The sequence below is a fragment of the Pseudophryne corroboree genome, chromosome 4 (assembly GCF_028390025.1).
Source record: "Pseudophryne corroboree isolate aPseCor3 chromosome 4, aPseCor3.hap2, whole genome shotgun sequence".
NCBI lineage: Eukaryota > Metazoa > Chordata > Amphibia > Anura > Myobatrachidae > Pseudophryne > Pseudophryne corroboree.
The window spans coordinates 468,632,931-468,653,547 of NC_086447.1; the positions used below are offsets into that span (position 1 = coordinate 468,632,931).

Consider the following 20,617-nt stretch of genomic DNA (forward strand, 5'->3'; position numbering starts at 1 on the left):
AAATTCATATACATACACATACACTCTCACTCACTCACCCCAACAGGCCGCCTCTCTGTTTGTTGGCTGCACCGGCTGCTTCAACTACTCACAGCAGCATAGACTACAGCAGCCGGCGCACGCCCCCTCTTTACTCCAGCCTCCTCCAGCCAGCCCCGCCAATCAGGTGCGACCTGGGAGCAAATTCCCGGGTCGCACCTTTCAGACCTAAGCCGGGCTGTCTTCCCAGGACTTGAGAAAAGCACTCATCTCAAGTATGCTCCGCATTGGCAGTATACTGTATGTGCCTGTATAACTCTTCATCATTGTGTCATTGCAGTAGATGCTAATTACATGCCCACTAACTGGTATATTGTTCCTGCTAGTCAAAATGTAGACATGGCTATACAGCTCATTCCCTCCCCCCATTCTCCAGGTGTAAATCTGGCATAGTAGTGTCTTAATCCACCCCTATGTTTCCAGTCTTTACTGGCAATCAGCACAATAGGAAATGACAACATTAGGAGGAAACAAAAGCTGCTGTCAAGTAAGTCTTTTTTGGTGCAAAAATGTCTTTTCTTTAATTTCATGAGAATATATATTTTTTTCAATTGTGTTGAAAATATACTTATTATTTAATTAAGGGAATCAGGGGATGGTCAGACGTAATCTTCGTTTATTCCACACCTTTCATAAACTCCAGGAATTCTGCAAAACATAACATTGAACTAATATAAGCACAGAAAGGGACACGAGAAAAGACCTAGTTTTGCTGTAAAGTAATTATGAGCAATGTCGGACTGGGGGAATGCAGTGGTAGGGGCCCATGTTAGGGGTGTGGCCAGTCTGCACCTCAATGGTTTGACTAACCATTAGAGAGTGCAACGTCTGGGCCCCTTCATAAATATATATAGTAAATTCAGTTGCTGCTTGCATGATAATGTACCAGATTAATAACAGCAATGCACTGTAGAAAATACACCATAGTCCAGTATAAGGTAACGTGTATAATGTAAAATTCAAGTGCACAGCCTGGAACCTGATCCTTAGAGCAGGATGTGGGGCCCCGGGCAGCAGGGCCCACCAGTGGTTTCCCCTGTACCCCTGTGGGCCAGTCCAAGCCTGATTATGAGCAAGGTTGCACATTCACAGTTTATGTTGCAGTACTTCTGGGACCGCCTTTCTGTGAGGTATGGCTACATGATTCACATCATCATGGCCCTTTTCTTCCCAGAACAATGCCACAATTCCTGGCATCATGCAACAGGGGCAGGGCCATGATCAGGCAGTTTGTAGGGAATTGTGTTATTGAGCCCTCCCACCACCCACTTCCCTAGAGAACTGGGGAGGGGGTGTGGGGGGGCTTCTCTCTTAGAAGTCTGGGAGATTTAACCAGATTTCATGAGTTTCCCGAAAATTCATTAAGTAGCAAGGTATGCAGGTTACAGTTACACCAAAGTGTTTGGTGGCATGTAGTAGTGAAAAGCCAAAACAAATAGTAGTACATTTATTTTCAGTACATTATAAACACATATATTAAAGCTAATGCTTTTGTCTTCTGATAAACAAATCTTAATCAACAAAAACATTTTATGTATACTGTAGGAAAAACAACTGTTGCTTAGCAACTGTGTTGTGCAAAGAAAAAAATCTTTCCCTCTAATTTTGGGAATATAATGTATAATTATGAATACAAAAGGAGAGCTTGCAAAAGATTACCTTGTTTGACTTATAGTTATTTTTATGATAGTTCTATGATAAGTTAACTAGTTCAAAGTTTAAAAATGTTACATTTTGCTAAGTACTTTATATATCATTAAGCGTAATATAATAAAATAAATACAGTCCATAAGTGTGGAAACTGCCTTATAAAAAGAAAATGAATAAGGAACTATTAATCCAGTGTCTACATATATGAAATGGGAGTGGGGAACTTTTTAAGGTATGTCCCCATTATGGAGGCCATCTTGGATGCAATTCTAAATTTTTAATTGGGAAGGTAGTCATGTGACATATTAAACAGATGCAGAATTTCATAAGAAAAATAACAATGTTCTTTTTAACTTATTGATTACCAGTTATTTATATAGCGCACACATATTCCGCAGCGCTTTACAGAGAATATTTGGCCATTCACATCAGTCTCTGCCCCAGTGGAGCTTACACTCTACAGTATATTCCCTACCACATACACACACACACACACACACACACACACACACACACACACACACACGCACGCACGCACGCACGCACACACACACACATTCATGCTAGGGTTCATTTTGTTGGAAGCCAATTAACCTACCAGTATATTTTAGATTGTTGGAGAAAAGCAGAGTTCTCGGAAGAAACCCACACAAACACAGATAATATACAAACTCCACACAGTCAGGGCCATGGTGTGAATGGAACCAATACCCTTGGTGCTGTGGGTAAGTAATACTAACCATTACATCATCCATTCTCAAGTTTTAACTGAGTTTTCTTTTGCAGGTAGTGACATATTTCCTTACTCATTACTCATTTCCTTTTTATAAGGGTGTTTCCAGTTTCCACACTTATGGCCCACCCTGTATACTTACAGTTCTAAATAAAATATGATCTGTTACCAATAATGCTAAACTAAGACCAGTGTGATCAATCCTGATGTCACTATTGTCCTTCGCGTATAATACTATGTATTTGATCACTTGTTTTCACAGTCATACACCTCCAAACTTACATTAATGTGGCATTCTGCACTTATTGTTTTTTGGGGCATATTCAGTAGTGGATGGTAATTCAATTCGGTCACAATTGACTAATGTTTTCATATCTGCACATGCACAGGAGTCACACTGCGTATGTGCAGATAAGGTCCTGCATCACAAGCTGCAGTGTAGGCATTGAATGCCTGACAGTCTGCAGCCATTTTGGGATGGGTAAGAGCCGAGGGAGTATTTAAGGAAACGTGGTGTGTTGGCCCCATTTTTGTGTCGTAAAGAAGCTAGTGGCTGCACCTTTGGTTGCAGAATCACTGGCCTTGGAAGCTTAGTTATGGCAGGTATTCTGAGCAACCTTAGGTTTGCTCAGATGCCCGATTGCCGGTGGGATGTTGCTGATGGTGATCCAATGCAGATCTGAGAAGCCAGTGTGGTCTTCAAATTTCAAAAGATGGTACCTGCTGTGTTTATATAACTTCTCAGATCCGCTGATACTGAAGATACAGCACTGACACCACTTACATCCACCTCTGCATCGGGCCCTTATTTACTATATACAGATGTGTCACCTTACATCCTTGCTGCAGTCACGCTAAACAGCCCTTCAAGTCGCGCTATGACGTGGTGGGACTCGGTAGCACCGAGTGTCTATTTTAGCATATTTTGCATCAAAAATGCATCTTAGATGCAATATAATGTATTAGGATGCACAAGCAGCTTCTGCTGATTAAAATGATATTCAGTATGCTTGTATTCTGTGTGTAATAGTGGCTCTATCTGCATCCGAAATGAAACGTTACAGTGTTTTCCAGGAAAACACTGTAGCATAGCATTTTGTATGCAAATACAGTCGCAGTCACACACAGAATATAGGCATGCTGCATATCATTTTAATCAACAGGAGCTGCTTGTGCGTCCTATTGCATTACATTGTGTATAAGACTTTTACGCATTTTAGTACCAAAATGAAAACTGATAGACATACTCAGTTTAAAAAATATCCCGTATCTCGACTGATCAGCAGATCCTCTTTCTTGTAAGCAGCAGTGAGTTGGGTAGGAAATCCCAGCAGTCGGGATCGCATCAGTCAGATGAATGACAGCAGGATCCCGATGGGCAGCATCCCAACACTTTCCAGCAGGTATTTCTACCCTACCTCTAATCCTCACCCTATCCCTAACCCACCCCTTCCACACCCTAACCCTGACCTTCCCCTCCCTCAGCCTAACCCCAATCTCCCCCACCCCTGGTACTTATATCTGGGATGTGTTGGAACTCTGACTCCTGGGATCTCGTTGCCGGTCTTCTGACTCTTGGGATCTGATTGTTGGTATTTTAACTGCATCACGCAGCAGTACAGTATATACTGTATGCCAGTATTTCATTTGTTTATAGGTGGCTATATTATTGGTATATAGATGTAACTCTCATAGCAAATTCCTTCATACCACTAAATTTAAAATGAAAACCAATTTTTAGATAACTTATTGCAAGCACAGACACTTGTACAAAATGTAATAAAATTAGCATGTCAGTATCTTTATTATAACCTTTCACTGACATTGAATACCTACCATCATAATCAATTCTGTCATCATTATTTTTATCCCCATCTCTCATGAGTTCCTCAAGATCATCATCTGTGATTGTTTCACCAGTTGCTTCTAACATGTTTTTCAGCTCCTCTAGGTCAATATATCCATCTGCATTCCTGAAACAGTACAGAAAACTGGTTATTTTGAATTATCAGATACTCAAAAAAATAATAATATCATCTCTATCAATGTAAAAATGAAAAACATGCTTAGAATCTTTTCATTATGAAGTTTTTCTCTTTCTGTGGAGTGTTTTGTTTTTATTTTTTCATAAAAGTTTTTCTCTTTATTTAAGGAGAGGGAAAGTGCACAGAACTCCCAGATTTCTCCTGCCGTCCCTCTATTTGTGAATTACATGCTATGGAGACTGCTATGGGAGATCAATATGTTAACGGTGATGAACAAATCTTATAATTTGAGGAAAAATCATAATGCCATCTCATGATAGTGTTATGTACAGTATACTTTCTAAAACCTCCAGTTATTCTGCACATGTGCCAGCTGTTGGCTCACACAGTACCAAATAACAAAACAGCAGTGATCTCCTCTGAAATTCTGTTTTTTATGCAAATGCAACGCGAGCCATGAACAAAGCAAAAAGGGCCTAATGAGTTCAGAGTCAATGTTACACAGACTACAACCGGTAAAACTAAACCACAGAAGTGTCATTTTGGACCACATCTCCAGAGGGTGTTATCTTGTTAAATTACTGTGATTACAACAAAAGTATAATCAATTAGAAGAGAGATATATATATATATATATACACAGTATATATATATATATATATATATATATAATGCAAGCTTATTATTATTATTATTATTATTATTATTATTATTAAGAATCTCATGGTGATGTGATAATGAAACAATTTTCATACTTAGGGATTAATAGGCATATTAATATTAGTGATGATCCTTACATTTCTTTGGATCAATATCCAATGCCACTATAACAACCATAAAATAAATCATGCATTATATAAAAAATAGTTTCATTGCTGTATTTTATTTAATGGATGAATTAATCTGTTTTAATTGCATTTTGCTAAAAAAAACAGACCCCTTTAGCCTCACCTGATATATTAGCCTGCCTGTCAATGTATACATTATTATAGCAAATTATTTATTGTGAACATTTTACAGATGTGTTGCAGCATAATAGACCCTTGATTGAACTAATTTTACGTTCTATTTACTAGATATCAGTATATTTCAACATACATTACTAACATACACTAGCTAATATCATTCTAAAGATATACAGTATTAAATGAATATCGTCCTTTAAAACAAGAAATGATTGAGAAGCTACATTGTGATCTGTCTACCAATTTTGTTTGCACATGCAAATGCCATCAAAAGTAACAAGGAGCTGGATCAGCATTCTGCATCCATTTTTGGACAGAAACATTTATGATCATGATCATGATTTATTTTTGCTAATTTATGCAGCTTTTTATATATTGCCCTTACTTGTCAAACATGCGGAAAAGGTCTGCTAATTCCTCTTCTGATTTTCCTTTGCTGTCATCTTTCATACACCGGACCATCATAACCAAGAACTCATCAAAGTCTACAGTTCCACTACCTGAAGTGAAGACATTTCAGTTAGAACATTTCACACACACACACTACTGTACATTACCCAGATGTTTAGTCAATTTTCATAAATTAGTATAGCTACAGTACTATTTTCTGCAGGAGCCCAAAAAGAGCTGAGACATAAGCCACAACTTTGAATACATCAGTGGAAAATATATTGTGGGCGGAAGAGACGCCAGTCTCATTGGTTGAGCCAAATTATGGTCATTTGAAAGTGACTGCGCAGACCAATAGGTTGCTTGCTATTGCACTGCACAATCACACAACTTCTAAACTGCACATTCAGCATGGATTGCTCTAAAGCACTCCCTTTAAATTGGATACCGTTGTATTCAGAAAGCGATTCTACATCATATGTAAAGCAAAGAAACAATAAGCAATTCTATTGGTGAGATAAAAGCTTTATCAAAAGAAGACAGAAAGAGGGTTGACGTATTAAAAAAATATATATACATTTTTGCATTGCTTGCACCTTAGGAAATATGCACTCCAAGTTGTGTGTTACATAAAATAAAAATGAACACTTTTGCCTTGTAAATGATTGCTGCTTTAACAAAATGGCCAAATTCGCACAAAATCCCACAAGTTCTGGCAACTCAGAGGCTATTACATTTAGTCCTATAAATTGATAAAATCAGGTTAATGTTTACCAACTAAATATTCTAAAGTGGAAACCTACAGTATTTGCTTTTCACCAATTGAATGGTCACAAATATTGATGGCAAAATTTCAGTTTTCCAGACTTATATTTGTGATTCAATATCTGCAGGTCACATTTGCAGCTCAATGGTCACAGATCATGTTAGAACTTCACATTACAATTTGTGTTTTTAAAAACTTTGAACTCTAAATTTGAACTGCAAGCACTACTGTGTTTAAAATGTGATGTTTGTGTGTCCATAAATTATATTACAGTCAAATTGTATCATGTTGAGCCAGTTTAATGATATTATTATTATTATTATTATTATTATTATTATTATGGAATCTATATTTAAGTAAAAGTTACAAACAAAATGTAAAACTGACCATCTTCATCCACCTCATCTATCATCTCCTGTAGCTCCTCAGGGGTTGGGCTCTGGCCAAGCATTCTCATTACTTTCCCCAGCTCCTTTGTACTGATGCATCCATCTTCTGCGCCTTGAACAAAGATGTCAAAGGCTGCTCTGAATTCTGAAATAATGTAAATATCTTAGTACTTTATCTTGTCAGTAGCATGTTTATGTTAGTCTCTTTAAGGTCAAAAGCATGTACATATTGTCATCATACTGAACAAACTAAATATATGATTAAAACAAATATGCCACATTCTCTAAACGATGTAGGAGAATTGCATTGATTTGTGACATGTGCAGCATAAAGGCATTTATCTAATGAGACACTGGGAAATCTTGCTGTCTAGCTGGATTAATGACAGCTAATAACTGATAGCTTATACTGGTTACAGCATATGTGCTCCTTCCACTATTATATTAAAATACCACAAAAAACATTTACATAAATTCCAGTGTACATATCTTATTTATTATTTATGTGTACTGTATTTCACTATTTTTCGTCATCAGCACTGTTATAAAAAACACAATTTACACTGTAAAGGTGCCCATACACTAGTACGATTTTGCCCGATTTAATTCGATTTCAACGCATCGGGCCGAGAAATCACATGAAAAGTGGCAAATCGCAGGTCAATCCGATCCAATGCGCAGTCCCGTGCTCATCGGATCGGAACCTGTGGATCTCAGAGGCTGCACTACATACATCATATGCAAAAGGACTGCATACAATGTATCGTATGCAATCCTGCCACCCGGGAAGCTGCCGGGCAGTTCAAGGGCAATGTATGCACACTAGTGTATGGCCACCTTACAGGCCAGTAGTGACGGGAGAGATGTGTGCTGAGCGATCTTACCACAGACCGCTCAGCACACATTTCTCCCCCCGCTCAGCACAGCGCGATGTGCTGAGCGAGGGGGGGCACGACGGGCGGCCGCTCACTTCACACAGCACTGAAGTGAGCGACCCACTAGATTGAGCCTGCATGCAGGCTCAATCTAGCACCGGCGATAGCGATGCACGGGGCCGCCCATCGCTATCGCTGGGGGGCATACACACGACGGGTGTAGTATAGAATGCCGGCGGCCAGGCTCCCGGCGACCAGCATACCGGCGCCGGGAGCCCGACCGCCGGCACACCGACAGTGTGGCGAGCGCAAAGGAGCCCCTTGCGGGCTTGCTGCGCTCGCCACGCTGCAGGCACAGTGGTGCGCTACACGCACCATGCTATTTATTCTCCCTCCAGGGGGGTCGTGGACCCCCATGAGGGAGAATAGCTGTCGGTATGCCGGGTGTCGGGATCCCGGCGCCGGTATACTGTGCGCCGGGATCCCGACATTCGGCATACTGAAGATCACCCCACACGACAGATCCGTGCTTAAAATCTAAGCAATCTAGTCAGTTTGCTTAGATTTTAAACACGGATCTCGCCGTTTGTACCCCCTTAACACCTTTTCATTCAATATTGTTTTTATATTGTGCTGAATTTCAAAATACTAAATACATATGTTTAACTGAATTACATTAAATAGGGAAGCTTAGATGAGCAGAATTTTTGTGTCTGGACAAAATGTGCCACATTGGACAATTAAATTCGCTACCTATCTGTCAGCAATGAAAGTAAAGAAAAGAAAGTGAAAGATTGTTAAAACTGTATTTATAGGCAAAGACATTGGGGTAAATGTATATGGGTGTGAGAAGCTGGAAGTGTGAGAATTTGTGCAAGAATGCCCATTTTTTTAAAGCAGCAATTATTTTGCCTAGTAAATTATTGCTGCTTTAAAAATCCAAGCATTCTCGCACAAAGTCCTGCACCTCCCAGGGCCGTCTTTTCGTATGGGCTCAATGGGCTCTTGCCCAAGGGCCCCAGGAGTTTAAGGGCCCTAGGCTGATAGCTGAGGGTCCCCTCTTTCCAGGGGTACCAGATTTTTTTTAAATCGGCCCTGGGGAACCGGAGATATCCGACTTGAAACCAGTGGTCCCCATCCAAGCCTGTTAATTGCTCTTCCCAGCCAGATATCTCAGGTTCTGTCTGAATTAGAGTTTTTCTGAGGGTATAATCCAAACGCTGTGACTCTCCCCTTTCAGTGGTCACTGGCAGCTTGTCTCTACTATGCCCAGAACCAGAGATATCAGCCTTCAAGCAAATGGTCCCTGCTCCAGCTCCACACGCCTAATATGCAGTTTTAGATTTTCGTTGGTGAATTGCTCTGGCTCCTGAATTCTGAACCCCAAGTCCCCAGAACCTTCTGAAAGGTGAGACTCTCTAGTTTTTTATTCCATTTAAAGCTAAGAAATATATTTTCAGTAACTTGAGACATCTGCAGTCAAGCAAGCTGCCCTCCCACCAAAAAAATAATAAATATTAAGCCCACTCCACTATCCACCCCTTCCCTACATATTAAACACTCCATACCACCCTGAAAGCCATGTACCAGGGCCCCTTCGTTCAGCCCAATGCCCCCTTCTACAGTTTAGCCCCATCTGTGCAGTAAAGGCGATATTAGCAGAAATTACTGCTCCAGGTCCTACATGCTGAGCAGAAGATAGAGCACCCCTTACCTCTGAAGGATGGGTAGGGGGCCCAGTGCATTGCTGTACCCAGGGGCCTACACTACTGTTAAGACGGCCCTGGCACCTCCGGCTTCTCATACCATATTACATTTACCCCATTATTTCTGATATTTACCATTTTTCTGCTCCTCTGTAAGTTGCTCAACCTGTAAAAGGGAAAATAAAGCATTTAGACTTATACAGCAGATACAATTACTGATATTCTGGCTATCTATCTATCTATCTATCTATCTATCTATCTATCTATCTATCTATCTATCTTCCTATTTATATTTATACTGTATGTGTCTTTCTATCTATCTATCTATCTATCTATCTATCTATCTATCTATCTATCTATCTATCTATCTATCTATCTATCTATATATGCTGCTATGCTTATAATCACAGCTCCACCGCATTAATGCTGGATTAGCACACAAACAATTAAGAAAAAGGGAGTAAGATAACTTGCAATAGGGAGCGCATAATGTAATAAAGCATCAATAATTATATTAACCATAAAAAGCATATCCAAATGTATTCACAGTCAATACACATAAAATTTAAACTTTTTCCAAAAACATGTACTACATATTAACTTCAATAAAAAGATCCTCTGCTAATTACGTACAAATCCTATATATTGATCAATTATTTTGCTGATACAGGTTGAGTATCCCATATCCAAATATTCCAAAATACGGAATATTCCGAAATACGGAATTTTTTGAGTGTGAGTGAAATAGTGAAACCTTTGTTTTCTGATGGCTCAATGTACACAAACTTTGTTTAATACACAAAGTTAATAAAAATATTGTATTAAATGACCTTCAAGCTGTGTTTATAAGGTGTATATGAAAAAAGGGGGGTGTTGTAGGTGCACTGTCTCTAGCATTACTGATATCATACAGCTTAGCATATAATAAATAGTGGAGTTTAGTTATGAATTGATCAATGCATGAAGCTGCAGCCCCGCGGCAAGGGACTCCACTCTGCTGCAGTACCTAACACTATAGGGGTTTAAACCTGGGGCACGGGACCCCCCAAAAAACCACAGCCAAGCAACCCCAGGGCATCGCAGGGAATAATTATGTGTAGTGAGAAGGATTAAGGGATAGGTGAGAAAAAAAGGGGTGTTATGGGGTGAATTAATATAAGTGAAAAAAATGTGTAACATGTATAATAAACAAACGGTGAAAGTGCCAAATTAAATGTAATGCTGCGATGCCCAGTTGTCGCCCAGCCACGGCAGTCCAGGAGGCCCCGTACCCCAGGAGCCACCCCATTTCTGACCTATTGTTCTGAATAATTGGACTTACCTAGAATTGTGCCATATTCACATTATTTTAACTAGGGTACCTAGCATGACTGCACTTGTGAATATGGCACAATTCTAGGTAAGTCCAATTATTCAGAACAATAGGTCAGAAATGGGGTGGCTCCTGGGGTACAGGGCCTCCTGGACTGCCGTGGCTGGGCGACAACAGGGCATCGCAGCATTACATTTAATTTGGCACTTTCACCGTTTGTTTATTATACATGTTACACATTTTTTTCACTTATATTAATTCACCCCATAACACCCCTTTTTTTCTCACCTATCCCTTAATCCTTCTTACTACACATAATTATTCCCTGCGATGCCCTGGGGTTGCTTGGCTGTGGTTTTTTGGGGGGTCCCGTGCCCTAGGTTTGAACCCCTATAGTGTTAGGTACTGCAGCAGAGTGGAGTCCCTTGCCGCGGGGCTGCAGCTTCATGCATTGATCAATACATAACTAAACTCCACTATTTATTATATGCTAAGCTGTATGATATCAGTAATGCTAGAGACAGTGCACCTACAACACCCCCCTTTTTTCTTCTGTAGAACTACAAGTCTCAGTAGGTAGCACCTCACATTACTGGCAGATATAGGTGTGCAGTCTATGGCCCCTCCCTAGCAAACTTAAGGTGTATATGAAGGATAAATGAATTGTGTGAATGTACACACACTTTGTTTAATATTGGCTAAAATTACCTTCAGACTGTGTGTATAAGGTGTATATGAATCATAAATGCATTCTGTGCTTAGACTTGGGTCTCATCGCCATGATATCTCACTATGGTATGCAATTATTTGCAAAATACGGAAAAATCCGATATCCAAAATACTTCTGGTCCCAAGCATTTTGGATAAGGGATACTCAACCTGTATTAAAATCATGGACACACTGGGTGACCTCCCCTAGTTAACAATTAGCGTTATATTGCCGATTGCTAATTAGGGGTGATCGCCAGTGCATACACACTAAACGATAATGATGAATGATATTGTTCAGTGACATCATCCCCCGCACTCCCCAAACATGCTGCTCAATAATATAGATAAAGTTGAGCTGCATGTTCAGTAGATAATGCCTGATCGAGAATGACCTGCAGGTGCGCGCATCGTTCATCATTCAGGCATACACATTAGATGATATGAACAATAGATCTTTAAAAATAAAAAAAGATTGTTATCATTCATATCATCTAGTGTGTCGTCCAGTGTGTACAGGGCTTTAGACCTAAAGTCATATCCTCTGACAAAAATTACATTATTGATTTGGATGGAGAAACGCATTAGTAACAGCCATTCTACCACTCCAAAAGTTATTCTACTCCACTCTAAAGTTATCAGCCCCATTGGATTGCTGGCCGGTAGTCCCATGACCTACATAAAGTGCTACCACCATCTGCAGCAAACCGTGATGTGATGTGCCCCCCTATGCATGGATTTCAAACTGCGGTAAGGACAATGGGAATCCCAACTCATGGCCAGAATCCCAACGTCAGAATGCTAATATGGGGGGATGGGGGGGGGGGGGGGAATCCCGGAATCAAAATACAGACTCCAGGAATTCCGATCATCCTCTCAGCAGGACATGCTCACATCCTGCCGCGGGATGTGTGTGTGTGTGTTAGGTTTAGGCATTAGAAGGGAGGTTAGGGTGTAGGGATGGGAAGGTCAGGGTTAGGTACCAGGGAGGGAGGGTCAGGTTTAGACACTTAGAGGGGGAGGTTAGGGTTAGGCACCAAGTGGGGAGGACTAGGTTTAGGCAGTGGGGAAGGGAGGATTAGGGTTAGGCACCCCTGGGCAGGGTTAGGTTTAGGCACTCCCAAGGAGGGTTAGGCACCCACAAGGGATGGTTAGGGGTCAATTTACTAAGCATTGGTTGGAGATAAAGTGGACAGAGATAAAGTCCCAGCCAATCAGCTCCTAACTTCCATGTCACAGACTGGGATTTAAAAATGACAGTTAGTAGCTGGTTGGCTGGTACTGTATCTCCATCCAAAGCTTACAAAATAGACCCCTTAGTGTCTTAACTATGAGTCTGTCGGGATTTTTGATGGCCGGAATGCCGTTGTCTGTATTCTGGCCGACGGCATCCCGTCCATTGGGATTAAATACTGAACCCAGGACAACAGATCAGTACATCCTCCAATGTATGTATGAGTGGCTGTAACCACCAATAAACAGGGGTGTGCGAGGTTGAGCAAGGCGCTGACTCCCAGCAATACAGTCAGCGCCAGTGGCGGAACTACCACAAGTGCAAGCGGTGCCTTGCACTGGGGCCCGCCACTGTGAAGGGGCCCAAAGCCAGCGCAGCATGTAATGAGTCAAACTGACTCATTACATGACGCCTGCCGCTGCGGGCCGCTGAGGAGGAGAGTGCTGGGACACAGCCACGGGGAGAAGGAGGAGGAGGGAGGGGGACTGGAGTCGCAGCAGCGCAATGTGATTGGTGGAGGTGCTACTGCAGCTGCCCCTCTCCTTCCATATAGGCTATACTCCGCCGCTGTGAATACTGGGATGCGCTTCCCTCATCACAGCAGCGATGACCAGCCTATGTGGAAGGAGAGGGACAGCAGCAGCGGTGCCACTACCAATTACACTGCACTGCTGTGGCTCCAGTCCCCCTCCCTCCTGCTCCTTCCCTGCCTGCCCGGGATCATCATCTGCCTGACTGCCTGCACTGAGGAGCCAGTAAGTATAATCTATTCTTTCTGTCTGTCTATCTATCTATCTATTTGACTATTGTAATGTGTAAAAAGGGGGATGCTGTCTGCCGTAATGTGTAAAAAGGGGACGCTGTCTGCCGTAATGTGTAAAAAAGGGGGACTGTCTGCCGTAATGTGTAAAAAGGGTATGCTGTCTGCCGTAATGTGTAAAAAGGGGACGCCGGCTGCCGTAATTTGTAAAAATGGGACGCTGTCTCGTGTAATGTGTAAAAAAGGGGGACTGTCTGCCGTAATGTGTAAAAAGGGGACACTGCCGTAATGTGTAAAAAAGGGGGCTGTCTGCCGTAATGTGTAAAAAAGGGGACGCTGTCTGCCGTAATGTGTAAAAAAGGGGGACTGTCTGCCGTAATGTGTAAAAAAGGGGGACTGTCTGCCGTAATGTGTAAAAAGGGGGACGCTGTCTGCCGTAATGTGTAAAAGAGGGGACTGTCTGCCGTAATGTGTAAAATAGAGGGACTGTCTGACGTAATGTGTAAAAAAAGGGGGACGCTGTCTGCCGAAAGGTGTGAAAGGTGGACTCTGTCTGCCGTAATGTGTAAAAAGAGGACACTGTCTGCCGTAATGTGTAAAAAGGGGAATCTGTCCACTGTAATGTGCAAAAGGGGCTCTACCTGGTGTAGTGGCGCTACTGTGCGGCGTAATTTGAATAATGGAGACTACTGTGCACCGTAAAATGAATTGGTATTATTTTGTGGCCATACCCCTTCCCCATGAAGCCATGCCCCTATATTTTTTTGCACGCGCCTACGGTGCGCACTGCCCCTATTTTTCATAAAGGGGGGCGCCAATGCCGTTTCTTGCACACAGCACTAAAATGTCTAGTTACGTCACTGTTGCTAGGTATCCATTTCCCTGGACCTGAGCAGGTCCCCCTCACCAGATCCTCTCCAGGGGTGAGGGGGTGGACTTGGACGGGATGAGGGGGGCCCAAAGCATTTTGTTGCACCTGGTCCCACCGCTCGCTAGTTCCGCCACTGGTCAGCGCTCTCCCTCTGCCTGTCACTCACCAATCATGCAGCAGTTCCTTATTAGATTGTTCCAGGGTTGAGCTTAGCGCAGTTGTGGAGACTGTCTGCGCTCTCCCCAGTATGAATTCACAGCACGGACTGAGGCCCTCATTCCGAGTTGTTCGCTCGGTAAATTTCATCGCATCGCAGCGATTTTCCGCTTAGTGCGCATGCGCAATGTTCGCACTGCTATGCACTTAGTAATTTTACTCACGGCTTTTTCATCGTTCTGGCGATCGTAATGTGATTGACAGGAAATGGGTGTTACTGGGCGGAAACAGGCCGTTTTATGGGCGTGTGGGAAAAAACGCTACCGTTTCCGGAAAAAACGCAGGAGTGGCCGGAGAAACGGGGGAGTGTCTGGGCGAACGCTGGGAGTGTTTGTGACGTCAAACCAGGAACGACAAGCACTGAACTGATCGCAGATGCCGAGTAAGTCTGAAGCTACTCAGAAACTGCTACGAGGTGTGTAATCGCAATATTGCGAATACTTCGTTCGCAATTTTAAGAAGCTAAGATTCACTCCCAGTAGGCGGCGGCTTAGCGTGAGCAACTCTGCTAAAATCGCCTTGCGAGCGATCAACTCGGAATGAGGGCCTGTGACATCTAATTTGAACCTAAAAGGAACATGTACCGTTTAGTCAAGATATAATTATTTATAAGGACATTCTGGCTGGCAGTCATAAGGAACTTCAGGGGAGCCTATCTTAATATCCGCAAACTAAGTGAACAATATTTAGGATTGGTAATCACCAGAGGACCTTTTTATTGAGTGTTATTATTATATATTTTGTTGAAAAAGTTTTATTTTTATGTGTCTTAACTGTGAATAAACTTGTATATACTTTTTACGGTTAATATAATTATTGATTATTTATTACATTATGCACTGCCTATAGTGAGTTATCTCACTCCATCTTTTTCTTACATGCAAAGTAGACTCTGGCACAATGCAAAATTCTACTAAATTGTGAGAGAGGAAGAGGCCTCCACAAAGAGAGCTCACGGGCCAAGTGCTCTTTTAAACCACCCCTTGTATAAGAGGAATGCTTGGGACTCTTGCTTACCACTCAAGCAGCAATTTGACAGCCTACAGTATATTGAATATGTGGCCCAATATTGCAGTATTTGTGTCCTGAAATTTCCCTTCATATTAAATTATTCAGCAGTGATTTAGCAAATGTATATTCTGATGTGAGTATGTGCAATTATTCTGATCTCTCTAAGGGGCCCTATACACTAGCCGATCCGCCGCCAAGCTGCCCGACGGCGGATACGGCCGACGAGCGACCCGGCGGCGGGGGGGCAGTGACGGGGGGAGTGAAGTTTCTTCACTCCCCCCGTCACGCGGCTGCATTGAAGTGCAGGCAAATATGGACGAGATCGTGCATATTGGCCTGCATGCACAGCCGACGGGAGACCAGCGATGAACGAGCGCGGGGACGCGCATCGTTCATTGCTTAAGTCTCCACACTGAAAGATATGAACGAGTTCTCGTTCATTTATGAACGAGATCGTTCATATCTTTCAAAAAATCGGCCAGTGTGTAGGGCCTATAAGTTACTCTACAGCTGCAATCATGTTATGCAGCTGTTATTATTACTAACTAGTTTTCAGCCAATCAAAATGACAGAACAACATATCAGTAATGTCAGGGCCGGCTGTTCATGCCCGAATGGAGCAACACTTGAATTGCTCCATCAGACGCCATCTAGTGGCCAGCGGTATCCAAAACACTTGAATTCCTCCCAGAGAAGCGAGGAGCAGCGTTAGCCTTCAGTTATATAGGATACCAGACAATAAAGCCACTTTCTACATATTTTTGTGTTTAAGATATTTTCACTGGACTCAATTATCCACACGTACGATTATATCTATCAGTGGCGCACGCAGGGGGGGTTTCCGAGCACCCAGAAACCCCCCCTCCACCAAAAAAAAATTAAAGATTCTTTTTTTTTTTTTTGCTGCATGAGTATTATTAATGGCTGTCTAGTGTCCTCTGCAGCCTGCTGTCTTCCTGGTTGCACTTGTAAGTGCTTAATAAAAGTTTACTTTATTTTAATTATAGTACATATATATCCATGTGCGTACATATATGCACATGTATATACATACATATAAACACACACACATATGATATATATACATGTGTATATATACGTGTACTGTATGTGTGTGTGTATATATATATATATATATATATAGGATATGTGGGCATCCGCACAGCACTGTATTACTAGAAGACAACACGGTGGTGCTCAACTCCAAGGAATTTCGGGTTCCTGATAATAGTCTTTTGCAAAAAGAGGGCACTCACCAACAATTTCTTAAAAGAAGGTCAGAAGGTCATTTATTGATACATACGTAGGTCGACGTTTCGATCACATCCCAGTGATCTTTGTCAAGACAACAAAGCAGTGTTGTGTGGTGACAGGGCACCAGAAGCAGTGTGTCAGACATGTTCACATACACAGGTATTTATACCATCATCAATTTGAGTAAACCAGCCCCACCCACATGTGTCACTTCCTGTCAGCTAGTAAACTGTAATCAGGCATTAAAGCCATATAATGTGGTTTAATGTTAGTAGAAAAGAAATGAGTACAAGTCCTAAGTATAGCACCTCACAACAAAGAAAGCATATACTTTCAAAACGTGCTAATATTGTTCAAAAGCGCCGGACACATAACACAGGAAGTGTCCGTGCGTTCCAACGGCTCTTGGAACGCACGCGCTGACCGGAAGTCACTCGCGTGAACCGGAAGTGCTGTATTAAAGGGCCGAACACATGGAGACAGGAAGTGTCAGTGCGTTCCAGCAACACATGGAACGCACACATGTACCGGAAGTGACAAGTGTCTACCGGAAATGACGCCTTATCCATCACAGCCGGAGGAATATTATCAATTGGATTAAAGGAGTGATGCGCGTTACCCTGACAACACAGAATCGCATCTAAGGGGCCATCTAACCTAAGCGTTGTCATTGGGTCAGCTGGAATAACAAATAGATGTTGGTTTACAATAATTTCCAAAAAAAAAAAAAAAAAAGTTAATAAAATAAAAATAAAACATAACTTTTAATAATACCATTAAAACATATCAAATATAATAATAATAAAAATGATGTATATTTTAGGCCACTGGAGACATAGGGCTTTTATGAGGCCGCCATAATTATGGCTGGCGTCAAGAGAGCCACAATGTACTCAAACATATGGTCAAACACACATCAATTATGTCTGCATAAAATGTTGAAATACACCATGACTATAGACTATCACAAAAAGATCCCATAAGGGTTAGCTTCATTTAGACCTTGTGGGATAAGTGTCTCTAACTCGAAGATCCACCGTGATTCACGTCGTTTCAATTTTAATTCCCTATCACCACCTCGGATCGAGGGTGGAATATGGTCAATTAACATACATTTGAGACTTGAAACTGAGTGTTTGTGTTGTAACCAATGTTTGGCTACCGGTTTGTCCGTTTTGTTGGTCTCCAGAGCCTGTCTGATAGAGTAACGGTGGTTCGCCATGCGTTCGCGGAAGCACCGTGTCGTAAGTCCCACATAGTAAAGCCCACAAGGGCAGATAATAATGTAGATCACAAAATCAGACGTACACGACAGCTTGTATTTAATTGGAATTCGTTTTCCACTTTGTGGGTGAGCAAAAGAAGATCCACTCATCATAGATCTGCATGTTGTGCAGTCCGGACACCGGAAACAGCCTATTTTCTTCCTCGTCAGCCATGTTTGATTCGCGATTTGTGGTTGCAGAGTTGGACGCATCAGCAACTGTCGCAAGTTAGGCCCTCGACGATAAGAGTGCATTGGAGGTCTTTGGCTCAGACCCTCCAGTTTGGTATCTGTTGCAACTATAGGCAAGTGTTTCCTGATTGCTTTTTCAGCATTCTTGGTCTTTGTGTCAAACGTGGAAGTAAAAATAAGCCGACCAGGCTCAAGTCTTGATGCAGGTTTCTGACCAATATTTTTGTATTTGACCTTAGCCTTCCTAAGGCATCTGGAGACAACCTTCGGTGAGTACCCTCTCGCAAGAAATCTCTCGGACATTTCGGAGAGCTGTTGATCAGCAGTGACCATAGAGGAATTATTTCGCAACACACGTAAAAATTGAGAGATAGGCATACTTTCTTTTAGGCTTTCTGGATGGTGACTCGTTGCAAACAGTAGTGTATTCCTATCTGTTTGTTTGCGGAACAGGGTAGATCCTAGGTGAGTACCTTCTCGGAAGATCGTAACATCGAGGAAATTAATATAGTCATGGTGTATTTCATAAGTGAACCGAATAGGACTATCAATTGAATTCAGATACTGAACCATTCCATGAAACTCGGACTCCGTGCCCCTCCACAAAATAAAGATGTCGTCAATGTAACGGCCAAAATACACCAGCCTATCTCCAAATTTTGGGACAATATGTGTATTCTCATACTGGTGCATAAATAGGTTAGCATACGCTGGCGCCAGGTTGGAACCCATGGCGGTCCCGTTGCACTGGAGATAGAAATCAGTGCCATAGCAGAAATGATTTTTACTGAGAACAAGTTCTGCCAGTGTTATCAGAAATTCAATGGGGGGACCGCCATGAGCACCACCACTCAGCGCCATCCTAAGTGCTTCAAGTCCAGCAGGGTGGGGGATCACTGTATACAGTGAATTGACATCCATAGATGCCAATAATACATCATCATGAATGTCACCGATCTTATGGATTTTATCGAGGAAATCACCAGTGTCCCTGATGTAACTCCACATATTGCTCACAAGTGGTTGTAAAAAGCTATCTACAAATCGAGCAATCGGTTGCAGAAGAGAGTCATTGGCCGAGATAATGGGGCGTCCAGGGGGAGTGTCAAGGGATTTATGAATTTTCGGCAATGTGTAAAGGATCGGACACACCGGGTGGTCAACAGTGAGATACATGGCAATCTGGGCATCAATCCAATTATTTTGGAGACCCATTGAAATGGTAGAGTCAACGAGTTTTTTTATCCCTGGCATGGGATTACGGGTGATTTTACAATAGGTCTGGGTGTCTGACAGTTGTTGCATTATTTCCCTATTGTACTTAGCCCAATCCTGCACCACTATCGCCCCGCCTTTATCGGCTGGGCGGATCACAATTTGATCATTTTTCTTAAGTGACTGGAGTGCTAGCCTCTGTTGTTTATTGAGGTTGTCATATATATGGTCACCCCTATGTTGTTTCATTTCATGTTCAGTTAGTCTAAGAAAAGATTTAATACTAGGATTGTGAGAAATAGGGTCAAAGTTACTGGGTTTTGAAAAAGTACGATCCTGAGGGGTCTCACAGGGCTGGTTAGAGAAAAATTCCCTAAGCCTAAGTTTCCTGCCAAATTTAAAGTGATCAACAGACCACTGAAAAGCATCGTGTCTTACTGTGGGGACGAAGGATAGACCCAAGGACAGGACTTCCATCTCAGTGGTGGTGAGGGATACAGATGACAAATTAAAGACAGTTGTTAAGTCTTTGTACCCTTGGCTTTTTTTGTGTTTCCTCCCGCCCCTCCTTGTCGGGTATTTGGGGGACGCCTTTCCGGGGGAGTAGTGTTTTTGCGGGTACCCCGACCTAAAAAATCACCCCTGGGTGGTCTAGAATCAGTAAATTCACTGTCAGAGTTAGATTGAGAGGAGCTATCGTATTGCCTCTGAGATCTGAATCGGGGATTGTGTTGGAATCTACGTGTGGAGTTTCTAGTATCCCCTTTCAACCACCTGTAAACCTGATGGTTCGAATAGTCAGAGTTTACAGTGTCTAGTTTTTTCTTTTTAAAGGCAATAAGATCACGCTGATATGTAGATACTTGATCTTTAAGTTTATCAATCCAATTCTCTGATTTTTCACGTGTAAGTGTGTTGAGATGCAGTGTATTAAACTCAGTGAGTTCTTGTCTGACCTTACCCAGTTCGATACCCACTTCCTCTATCACAAGAAGAATCAAATCAAGAGAGCATTTGTTCAATACTCCACACCAACGTGTGCAAAATGACAAATTGTTCCGCCCGATGGTGGGAGTATTGTT

The 20,617-nt window shown here is 42.1% G+C and overlaps 1 protein-coding gene across 1 annotated transcript in view; it reads right to left on the minus strand.

Annotated features, from left to right (window-relative positions):
* Window positions 1-533: 533 nt before the first annotated feature.
* The window catches only part of LOC134909778 (troponin C, slow skeletal and cardiac muscles-like), a 47,650-nt gene continuing 27,566 nt past the window's right edge, over window positions 534-20,617 (minus strand). Inside the window, exons 2-6 of the mRNA XM_063917037.1 lie at window positions 9,634-9,664; window positions 6,916-7,062; window positions 5,758-5,872; window positions 4,259-4,395; window positions 534-687 (exon numbers count right to left, since the gene is read on the minus strand). Coding sequence (XP_063773107.1) covers window positions 656-687; window positions 4,259-4,395; window positions 5,758-5,872; window positions 6,916-7,062; window positions 9,634-9,664 — 462 coding nt within the window. The 3' untranslated portion in view covers window positions 534-655. The remainder of the gene's footprint in view (window positions 688-4,258; window positions 4,396-5,757; window positions 5,873-6,915; window positions 7,063-9,633; window positions 9,665-20,617) is intronic.